General features: G+C 39.0%; 1 protein-coding gene across 12 annotated transcripts in view; it reads right to left on the reverse strand.

Annotated features, from left to right (window-relative positions):
• The window catches only part of amph (amphiphysin), a 35,834-nt gene that overhangs the window by 18,537 nt on the left and 4,976 nt on the right, over positions 1-12,321 (reverse strand). For all 12 annotated transcript variants that reach the window (XM_079613074.1, XM_079613075.1, XM_079613071.1 and 9 more), the window contains exons 2-7: positions 11,576-11,656; positions 5,176-5,230; positions 4,995-5,089; positions 2,663-2,758; positions 2,378-2,485; positions 2,179-2,264 (exon numbers count right to left, since the gene is read on the reverse strand). In XM_079613074.1, coding sequence (XP_079469200.1) covers positions 2,179-2,264; positions 2,378-2,485; positions 2,663-2,758; positions 4,995-5,089; positions 5,176-5,230; positions 11,576-11,656 — 521 coding nt within the window. The remainder of the gene's footprint in view (positions 1-2,178; positions 2,265-2,377; positions 2,486-2,662; positions 2,759-4,994; positions 5,090-5,175; positions 5,231-11,575; positions 11,657-12,321) is intronic.

Genomic DNA, 12,321 nt, shown 5'->3' on the forward strand with positions numbered 1-12,321 from the left:
ATAATTAGTATCCAATGAGAAAAGTATCCAATGAGAAAACTACTCAAGTAGCTATAGTTAGTTACTTCGGATCATAGGCCTATATATACTATGATATATATATAAAACATCATATTATTTAGATATTTTTTATTTAAATGACTATTATTATCATAATTAGATAGGCTATCTTTGCCACAAAAACAGAAGAGACAAGCATTATTTCTGCCATCTGTAGCCCGAAAATCATTGCCTATCTTTTGGTTTGTATAATAGTAACTTATACAACTACAGTTGGATTATTAGACAATGTCGAAATATAGTGTATCTGCAGAGTTTTGCATTTAAAGGCATGTAAAGGGAAACATTGACACAGAGAAGAAAGAGTTAAAACTCTTCACATGTGCTCGCGCTGACCGCTACTGAACATCTGAACACAAACGACGATCAAACGCACATCGACGGATCTTCTTCTGTCTGTTCTCCAAAATGTAATCAAATGTATATTTCTGCAAGCATGTTTAAACTGGTCAACAGTGTCTAAGGCAGGCAAAGGCATTCGTTTTCAAGTTGAGTTGGCACGCCACTGCGCAAAACACACATTACCGCGGGATGGCGGGTGTTCATTTCATATGTGGACAATGGTAGCTTATTTATTGTATAAAGTAATGTATATGTCCAAAAAAACGGGTAATGTCATACTTTGAAGTAGTGCTATCATATCGTAATAATCTGTTTGGTTGTAAAATGTATTACCTGAATGAAATTAAATCGAATATTCGTTCCACGCATGATCATCCTCAGCATACGAAAATAATAGAGATCTTCATCGCTGGCAAAAATTATGCATTTGCAGATTTGCTTTCACTCGACTGTACTGTAGGTCCACAGCCACTTCATCCAACGCTCTTGTCTTGATGTTCTTAAATCTTCCTGTTACGACTCCGAGTCGAGTGTGAATTGAAAGCGCTTCAGACGATTCAGTGCGTGCAGGAAACTGAACAGATCATACAAACTGATTCGCGAACCGATTTAGACAGATCTGCCCACTTGTTTGATGAAGTCTTTGAACAGAATCGACTCAAAAGAGTGATTCATTTGTGAATTGAGCATCGCTCATGCCTAGAAAAAAGATACAGCGCGCGTGGAATAAACTACGCATTTAACAACACGTATTGCATTAAAATAAAGTAACGAGAGGAACGTCGCTCAACGTAACGAAGTAAAAGTACCGTTTTTTTATTAGAAATGTACTCGAGTAAAAGTAAAAAGTACCCACATTTAAATCTACTCTTAAAAGTACAATTTTTCCCCAAAAATACTCAAGTAAATGTAACGAAGTAAATGTACTTCGTTACTACCCACCTCGGGTCGGCTAGCAGTTGTGGAAAAGACATAACGAGAAAGACTACATGTCGCCTATGTGACGTCACCACATAAAGTTGACTTACCCGTGATTTTCGCCAACCTCAACGATTTTGTCCTCTCCCTGAAAGAAGGCGGTGAAGTGCACCAAAGACACAGCCATGTCTAGCGGGATCCGTGAGCTAGAGCCGTGAGCTAGTGGTGTTGACGTTTCAAACGCGCCGAAAGCAGCGAAGAGTTGTAGTCCACAAAGTGCTCTCACACAAAGTCTACCCGTATCAAACTTCTACCCGCTAAATTGTAGCATTCTTCACACGAAAGATTATATAAAAAATTCACTGACAACATATGTTCACATTCATGGCACAATTCAAACGGGACCAGAAAATAATTATTTTCTCCCATTCACTTGCATTGACGGTTTTTCAACTTTGAGGTCCAGCGGGGTTAGCGGAGGGGGCGGGACTTACCAGCTCTATAGCTGCGGTAGTCATGGCGACGGAGAGTGACAGTCGCGCAAGCCAATCACTTGTTTCGTCCCGGTAGGAATTAATGAGCTGTGTTTTTTGAAGATTAAATACACTAGAGTCACTCAATTTGTATACTCTCTTTTTCAAAGTACTTACATTTTAATTATGTATTGATATATAAAGACAGTTTAAGCCAATTTGAAAAAAAGTTCTTTAGACAATTCTTACCTACACAACCTTTAATAGAATTAAAACAAACTAGCAAGAAAAAAAATCAGGAATGCTCTTTATGAATGCTTTTTCATGTAGTATTAAAAAAGTGCAACAATTAAACTCAGATTGCAGTAGTCTTAAAATGTCTCACCTATCCCAGAGTGTGGGCAGCTCATCCTGCAGGCCAACGTTGAGATCATCAAAAACCCTTTGGGCCTTTTTCAAGTCTTCCTCTGCCTACATGCACACAGATATGGCATATACGTTCAGGCAATAGCTCGGATCACAGTATACCATATTTACAATTTTTTGTATTCAGAACGTTTCAAAGGCCATAAAGACTGACATACTTTTGATATCTTCTTGTCATTCCTCATGGCTGAAGTCTGCAGGGTCTCAAGATGGTGTCTTGCACTGTCATAGTCAATTAACTTCCTGCTTCTCTTTGCGACACGCGTCTGGAGGGAAGGAAAACACTTGTGGTTACTATGGTTACCCTTCAGCTGAATGTGTTTTCGCATTTATTTACAGCACTGTGTGCTGGCACATGCGTCAGCTTAGACAGTACTTCTCATGAAAATACGAATGATACATTATTTAAAACCAATTCAGCATGAGTAAAAGGACACCGGCACCTTGAGATCTGGGAACTGAATCAGATATGTTTCCAGATTGTTGATGGTAGAGTCGACCAGCTTCTGATGGAAGTCCTCCCACAGAACATCACAGTTCTGCAGAGGAGACAGGACAGCCATTAGCAAGATTAACCGAGAGCGTTTGACAAGCATGGGAGATTTCACAGAGAATCTACTGTATAGACCTCTTTAAATGTTATTCAGCAGCTCCTTTATCATAAACAGATGAGTTTAGGTGTTGGATTTATGATTCAGCAGCAGGGAAATTAAAATCTAATTAGGCTTTTACTCATTCACAGAGGATGCAAATCAGATTCAGAAAGCTGAATTCATTGCGCTCCCCCTCAGAGAGGTGTGAGTAAACACAAATGAGCGTCCTTGGGTAAATGAAATTGAAATTCTCTGAGGACAGTGTTGAGTCACTGCCCTACTCCATACTAAAAAATGACATATGCCATTACCCACTATTAATAACTCCCTCCCTCAAACCACATCATCTGTGTGCAGCAGGACAGATGGTATGCTTTGATTTTTTCTAGTTTTATGAAGCCATTAGTTTGTCACATGAACTTGTTTTCTATCCAAGTCAGTATAAAATGTTGTCAAGATGAGAAACATTCTCTGCTGCTTGTGTAAAAGGTGTTAATAAAAACAATATGCAGCCCTGATATGCGGAAAAACAGCATTATTCCTTGTGTGATTCTAATAAAATAATTGAAAAATATATTTTTTCAATTAATTACAATAATACAAAATGTTATATATAAAACATCATAGCATATCAGTTTGAATTTTACTCAAAAAAAATATTGGTAACACTTTACAATAAGGTTCATTAGTTAATGTATTAACTAACATGAACTAACCATGAGCAATATATTTGTTACTGTATTTGTTAATCTTTGTTAACGTTAGTTAATAGAAATACAGCTGTTCATTGTTAGTTAATGTTAGTTCACAGTGCATGAACTAATGTGCATAAAGATTTTAATAAAGTATTAGTAAATGTTGAAATTAACATTAACAAAGATTAATAAATGCTGTATCTGTGCAATTCATTATTAGTTTGTGTTAACTAATGTAGTTAACTAATGTTAACTAACGAACCTTATTGTAAAGTGTTACCAAAATATTTTACAATAAATGTACATAATAAAAAAAAATATTATTTTATATTATATATAATATAATGAATATTATATATAAAACATCAGTATGAATTCACATTTGTTCTGTTTCCTCAAAAAAGGTATTTTACAATAAACGTACATAATCCTAAAATACAATAAAATGAAATAAAAAATGTAATACAATAACAAAATCAGAAATAAACAATTCTCTCAACACTCAAAAACTAAATTTTAAGCCTTTTTTACGATTTACACAATTTAATTAATAGTATTTTAATTCAAATACATTAGGATTATTAAATTAAATTTAATGGAATTGTACTTTTAATTATTTTTTAAGTGAATTAATATTCAAAATATTATACATAAAAGATCATCATTATGAGTTCACACTCATGCAGTTTTCAAAAAAAAATATATATATATATATATACCATCAAAATATAACATATTCTACAAAACATATTCTTCAATTTCTCTAATAGCAAAAAGACCATTGCACTAATTTCTTTTCTCTGAATAACAGTTATTATATACTACATGAAGTAATGCCAGCTATTAAATTTGCTGTATGGGAATTTAACCAGCCCAAGGATTAACATGACTAGAAGACATGACCTCTTCTGAATCTTATAAATGGTCTGTGAAATGGATGTGCATATAGGCTGCATAATGGACCTTAACGGCTCAGTGACTTGACCCCATTTTCCCTAAAAGGTGCAGCATTTTAGCTTTGGCTCAGGTACTGAGACCAAATCCCTCAGCTCGTGCCAGAGACTGCCAAAACCTCTTTTCTGTTCCTAAACCCCAGATCTCACCAGAACAGATAAGAATGTTCTAGAGTTGGTGAGAATTGTCTTCAATTTGAACATAATGCTCAGGTTTACCAGAGGCCAGGTATTTCATTTTCACCCACTTTCACAACAGTTCTTGAGCATATAAAACTGTGAATAGAAATCAACACCTATCCTTAGTTTTTAGCAGCTCTTTTGATTAAATGTTACATATGCAATTCCTCAGCATTTCCCACAGGCCATTTGTCTGATGGCTCTCATCTATTTGTCACCACTAATATCTAATATTTATTTTTCTCTTTATTTTTTCTTAGAAAATATTCTTCCCTGTAATTTTGCTCTGTTTCTACAGCTTTTTTTTACACATTGTACTTACAATTGCACAGTCACAACTATAATTCTGGCTACCTTTCCAATGGTCATGACATCATCCTTGCCGTGCCAGTCAGGCTCATATACTTCATGTAGTGACTCTGTCAGGTTCATAGACGCTTGCTGCATCCCTGCAATCATAACAAAATGAGAAACAGGTTCAGCATTGAGCAGGCATGTGTGTGTAGTTGTATGTGTGTATTTTGCAATGGTTCACCTTTCACAGCTGCTATGTAGGCCTTCATCTCCCTCTGTAGCCTAGAGCCCTCAAACTATGGATCAAAACACAAAAGAAGTTCATCACATCAGATATTAAACCACTGGGAGATATTGACAACATTACATCGACTTGCATATAGTGAGGTTTTAATTTTTTTCAGATCTGTCAGTGAATATCATTTTTAAGTCTGTTACAATTTAAAATAACTGTATTCTATTTTATATATATTTGTGATGCAAAGCTGAATTTTCAGCATCATTACTCCAGTCTTCAGTGTCACATGATCTTTCAGAAATCATTCTAAATTTACAGATTTGCGGCTCAAGAAACATTTATTATAATTGTTAGCAATGTTAAAAAACAGTTGTGCTGCTTAATATTTTTTGAGGAAACCATGATCAAATTTTCCCAGGAATCTTTGATGAATAGAAAGTTCAGAAGAGTTTATTATTGTAGTTTCTGTGCAGTTTTAATCTCATAGCTGATATTTATTACAGGACAATTCTCTTCAAACTGGAGAACACATGATAACTAGTTTATAACTGGTATATTAAAACCGTTTTAAGTGGTGCAGAAACATTGCTGTCCGTGGTGCTGAAACCACAGATTCGCATAAAAAAAAAATGCAGGCAGTCGTACAAAAAAACCTGCTGTCAATGAGCTCTCCAGTCAATGCAGCAGATTGAAGTCATTTCATTCTCTGCATCCTGAGACAGCAAAAGGCTCCAAGGAGACTTGAAATGAAAAGCCCAAATGGCAACCTCTATCAGCTCTGATAATCTTCCTCTGCACAACATGGTTAAATAATGAAGCTTTCGATGCAGCAGTCTGAAATATGTCAGCATTAAGCATAAAAGGAACATTTTAGATGAGAGATATCATGTGTGTCTCCTATATTAAAACATTTCAGCAAAGGTGTGTGTGTGTGTGTGTGTGTGTGTGTGTGTGTGTGTGTGTGTGTGTGTGTGTGTGTGTGTGTGTGTGTGTGTGTGTGTGTGTGTGTGTGTGTGTGTGTGTGTGTGTGTGTGTGTGGCTTGACTGAAGAAACATCCACTGAATCTGGGGTAGGCCTTGCAATCAGCCATTGTCAGATTTACAGTATTTCACGGGCCCTGATGCAGATAATTGATGTGCACAATATCTCAGTGCAGTTAATGGTCGCATGTATCTGCTCCAACGGGTGTTTTATGAGCCAGACTGGCAGCATATGGTATGTGGGTTCAGTTTTGGCAGTGGTTGGTCTCCTCCAGCTGCAGTGATTGACTCTGACTAAGAAAATGTTATATCGGACCAATTCATTCTTCATGTACATCTCTCTGCACAAGCCATCCATCACAGGGTGACTACAGGAAGTACAGAGCAGAGAGTCACTGATGTAGCCCAAAAGACTGGGGAGGAAGGGGTTAAAGTTTGGAGGTGAGCAGAGTGTTTCTGGAAGCACTGGCACACTGGAGCATAAAGCAGTCTAATCAGGATTAGTGAGGACAGGTGGAGAGGGTGGGATTAGACTGCTTCTTTTTCTTCAGCAAACACACACTTCTTCTAGAACCACACGTCCCTCACAGACATTTCACTTCAACTTATTTAATAGCATAGCTTTTCATCATCAAACGAATCAAATTTGAGATAAAATTATTTGGTATATTAAATATGGAGCTGATTAAGAAATGGCAGTTAAATAGTGTGCTGTAATTATGCCAATCTAATTTATCTTGCTGTATGAACTATGGTACATTTGCAATTGTTGCGATATAAAATGAAGCATCATTGTGAATATCGTGATGATTTTCGTTTGCCAATTACGTTTCCTAAAGTGTTGCACCATTGCCTGTATTAGTTGTTTGTTTTTCTTGTAGTTATCTGTCACAGTCTAGTTAGTCTCCATTGTCCTGTCTATGTTTTGCCCCCTCGTGGGTTTTGTTTTCCCTGTTATTTGTTTAATAAATCGTGTTGCCCTGACTACTGTCTGCGATTGGGTTCGTACTTCCTCACCACCATAACAGAATGAACCGACCAAAGAGGAACCCAGCAGACAGCATGTCCTCCCGGCTCCGGCTACAACCAGAACAATGGTGGTTGTCAGCTCCCACCGACAGAGAGAGGGTCAACTGTCCGATCCCGTCCGAGGGTGAGTGGATCCTGAGGAACTATGCCCGACTCTGGGATCATTTCTCCCAGGAGGATCAACACACTACTTCCTTGGGATCTCCACCCTCTGCCCGTCTGCCTGTGATCCAGGAGAGTCGCATCTTAGGCGTTGTTACGCAGGAGGAACAAGGGTGCCCCACTTCGACTCCTAAAGCGTCATCCGCCCCTGTAAGTCTCCGCGGCAAGCGAGGGAGACGGATCTCGTGGGAGTCTGCTTCGGAGTCTTCAGCGACGGAGTCAACCCTGCCAGAGTCTGTCCTCCCAGCACCAGTTACGGTCCCTGCTGAGCTTCCCCTACTGGTCACAAGCCCGGTTTTGGTCTCTGCTCCGCGGCCAAGGAGAAAGAGGAGGAAGAAGGGAGCTTTCTGTCCTCCATCTCTGTCTCCTCCTGAGCCCGCTTCAGTCAACGCTGTTCCAGAGCCCGCTTCAGTCAACGCTGTTCCAGAGCCCGCTTCAGTCAACGCTGTTCCAGAGCCCGCTTCAGTCGACGCTGTTCCAGAGCCCGCTTCAGTCAACGCTGTTCCAGAGCCCGCTTCAGTCGACGCTGTTCCAGAGCCCGCTTCAGTCAACGCTGTTCCAGAGCCCGCTTCAGTCAACGCTGTTCCAGAGCCCGCTTCAGTCGACGCTGTTCCAGAGCCCGCTTCAGTCAACGCTGTTCCAGAGCCCGCTTCAGTCGACGCTGTTCCAGAGCCCGCTTCAGTCAACGCTGTTCCAGAGCCCGCTTCAGTCAACGCTGTTCCAGTGCCGGCAGCAGAGAGGGTTGCTCATGAGTCTGCAGTCGTGAGAGCTGAAGAGAGAGCCGCGGCCGATTCTGCTGCTAAAGCAGTGTTACAGTCGGTTTCAGCTAGTCAGGAGATGCCGGTCGTCATTGCTGCCAAGACCCTGTCTGATTATTTGTCACGTCTCGTCAGAATCCTAGAAGTCCCTGTCAAGCCTGTCTTGTCCCCAGACCCCGTGCCTAGAGCTGCAGAGATCGCTGTTCCTGAGTCGGTTGTAGTGAACGCAAATCCTGAATCGGACATGAGAAGCGCATCTTCCGAGTCTGATGTGAGGAGCGCTGGTTCTGATTCGTCTGCAGAATTCTATGACCCCGTTCCAGCTCTGCAGCCTGCTGCTGCATTGCCTCTCTCCACTGCCCAGCCACCTACTACATCCCCTGTCTTGAGTCCTGCTTCATCTCCTACTGTTTCCCCCATCAAGATTCGTCCCGTATCGTCGCCCCCTGTTGTCCCTATCAAGACTCCTATCAAGTCGCCTTGTGTTTCCCCGGTCAGCCCTGTCTGCACTCAGCCCCGAACTGTTTCCCCCAAGACTGTTCCTCATGTGTCCCCTTCCAAGTCTGCCCGGATTCCTCGCCCTCAACCCTCACCCCGTAAACCCAAGACCAGCGTCTGGTAGCCGCTCCTTAAGGTGGGGGTTCTGTCATGATTCTGCCATCTAGTCCTTGTCTTTCTTTAAGTCTTGAGGCAGGATCATGACAGACCCATGTTTTATGTGCAAACACATGGCCTTGTTGGGCCATGTGCTTGTGTTGTCTCGTCTTCTAGCCCCGCCCTCCTTGTTATCCTCGTTTTGTCATTATTGCTTTACCTGTGTCACCTGTTATGTTATCATTAGTCTCGTCTTTATTGCTTTACCTGTGTCACCTGTTATGTTATCATTAGTCTCTCCCTATTTAATCCCCTTGTGTTTGCTGTCCTGTGTCGGTTCATTGTTAATCCTTGTCAAACCTTTGTCAGTCTGTGAGTATCTTGTGAAGAGCTGTTGTCCTGTTGCACCATTGCCTGTATTAGTTGTTTGTTTTTCTTGTAGTTATCTGTCACAGTCTAGTTAGTCTCCATTGTCCTGTCTATGTTTTGCCCCCTCGTGGGTTTTGTTTTCCCTGTTATTTGTTTAATAAATCGTGTTGCCCTGACTACTGTCTGCGATTGGGTTCGTACTTCCTCACCACCATAACAGAAAGATGTTTTTTTAGATGTTTTGTGACTCACAAGTTTGAGAGCGCTAAGACAGGGATGATTTAATAGCGTCTCTGATTTAAACTTTGAAAGCAACGTTTGATTCATTGAATAAGTTTAAACTTTTCCATTTTGTGAATCAATTCAAAAGACTGACTCAAAGATTAATTTTGCAACATCACTCAAAAATGTTAGCGTAATATCTTGCATGACAATTTTCACATTATACTATATTACAAAGTAATATTATAAAATTGTGATATTTCCATATTAATTATTTTAGTAAAAATACTGCATACTCCATGTAGTTAAAAAAATCCATTTAAAATTAGCGGTTTCCTTTTGTTGCGTTAGTAAAACAACATTTTTTTTTACTTGTACTTTAAATTTAAATGGCTATAATGGCTATGAAGTTGAAATGACAGTTCCTCTGATAAAAAAAAAACATCCTTTTACATGCTTATTTATACGATATTGAGATATTGAACAGCTAACGCAGAGAGCACATTAGCCCAGAGATTTCTTAAGAAAGAGAGAATTGTATTATGTGACAGTGCCTTTATTGTGGCATTAAAGTGTTGTAATGACAGCAATAATGAGAATCATTTAGACTGCAAAGACTTTTCAGACAAAATAGAAATTGTGACTACACCTTTGAAGTCTTTATCCTATTAGTGCAGAGAACTATTATAAGATAAAGAATATCGATGGACATTTTCCCACTAATATTGACCCCTCTCGTTTAAAAGTGATATATAAACACAGAAGGAAAGACAATAGAAAATTCTGCTGGTTAAAGGACCACGGCGACTTTTTGGGACTTTAGCTTATTCACCGTATCCCCCAGAGTTAGATAAGTCCGTGCGTGCCGTAACTCTGTCTGACGCACCCACCGCTAGCCTAGCTTAGCACAAAGACTGGAGGTAAACGGCTCCAGCTAGCATACTGCTCCCAATACAGTGCTATGCATAAGTTTAGACACCCATGCTAAAGTTGACTAAAAAGAGGAATAAAAAATCATCTTTTGGAAATTGAACTTAATGCCTTAATTAAAAAAAATAGGAAAAATCCAACCTTTAAGGACACCAATTTTCTTTGTGAATGAATAATGTATCGTAAATAAATAAATTTTCTTCCTTAAAATACAGGGTGCATAAGTTTGGACAACCCTATGTTAAATTTCCATAGAGGCAGGCAGATTTTTATTTTTAAAGGCCAGTTACTTCATGGATCCAGGATACTCTGCATCCTGATAAAGTTCCCTTGGCCTCTGGAATTAAAATATCCCCACATCATCACACACCCTTCACCATACCTGGAGATTGGCATGGAGTACTTTCCATAAGATCATCTCTCAATGCAAATCAAACCAGCTGTTAGGCTAACTGAAATAAAACCATGCCAATCTCCAGGTATGGTGAAGGCTATGTGATGATGTGGGGATATTTTAATTCCAGAGGCCAAGGGAACTTTATCAGGATGCAGAGTATCCTGGATCCATAAAGTAACTGGCCTTTAAAAATAAAAATCTGCCTGGCTCTATGGGAATTTAACATAGTGGTGTCCAAACTTATGCACCCTGTATTTTAAAGAAGAAAATTTATTTATTTACGATACATTATTCATTCACAAAGAAAATTGGTGTCCTTAAAGGTTGGATTTTTCCTATTTTTTTAAATTAAGGCATTAAGTTCAATTTCCAAAAGATGATTTTTTATTCCTCTTTTTAGTCAACTTTAGCATGGGTGTCTAAACTTATGCATAGCACTGTAAGTGACAAAATAACGTCAACATTTTCCTATTTACATGTTGTGATTTGTATAGTCACAGCGTGTACAAATAACGAGGTCACATTAGACACATCCATCCTAAACCATAACCATAAGCTAAAGTCCCAAAAAGTCAGCGTGTTCCTTCAAACACAATGTGGCTGTGGTGGGAAAATCAATCCAGCAAAGCAACCAGCCAAAGACTGGTATGGAAGTAAAATAATGACTAATGTCTTTGAAACACAAATTGAAAAAATGCTTTGCATTAACAGTGCTTGCATTTTAATTAGTGGTGTCAATCGATTAAACATTTTTTACTAATTAATCACACATTTTTATTACAACATTCAAGTTTTTAATAATGAAATTGTGTATGAAATGTTTTCATCTGAAATATTCACAGCATAAATATGCAAATATGTTGTCATTATTTTACTTCCATACTCTTTTGGCTGATTTGCTGGAATGATAGACCAATTAAAACACCTGAAAACAGCATCGCTCTATTCAGACTCATCTTACCTCCTGTCTTTTGAAGTTCTGCACGCACTGCTCAAACTGTTCATCTTTCGTCTCATCTGCCTTTCCCAACTTCTGCAGAACCTGAAAGAGAAGAACACAAGGAGTCAGAGCAAATCAGGTTGATTCAATCAAATTTTCAATCAATTCAATAAAATAAAAAAGATTTTGGACAAGATGCAACAGTTTTTTGGTTAACTGACTAAATACTTTATAGTGTTGATGATGAGACCAAGTAAAAGTCAATAATTTTTTCCAAACATCAGACATGATTCTCAACCAATTCCAAACATTTTTGTCATCCATAGAAAAGAAAAAGGCCAGCATGAACAGAAGAAGCATGGCATCCGTAGCATCCGATTCACAGAGCATTTCTTATTGATTCAGCTGAGCCATGATTGAATTCCCATGAGGGAATCCTCTAACAGTGTCTGAACACCCTGTGGACACTATGACATGACACACAAAGAAAGGGCTGAGCAGGAGCGGGGGAGGAAGACCGGGCATATATTTCACTTCCTAGTCTGTCAAGTCTTTCTGCCAAAAAGAGGACTTCTGTCACATGACCACCTCACTGCCTCTACCCATAGTGACTAACACATGAAAATGGAAGTCAACTGATACTCAAACACTGCATTTGCTGAGAACTAGAGGGGTGCCTGTTTTGATTTTAACTCTGCTAAAAATATTGAGAAGCTACTTTTTGATATGTCCTTTTTATGTAAGGTTTAAACTGTTTAATATTTACA

This window comes from Phoxinus phoxinus, assembly GCF_949152265.1.
Source record: "Phoxinus phoxinus genome assembly, chromosome: 5".
NCBI classification, from domain to species: Eukaryota; Metazoa; Chordata; class Actinopteri; order Cypriniformes; family Leuciscidae; genus Phoxinus; species Phoxinus phoxinus.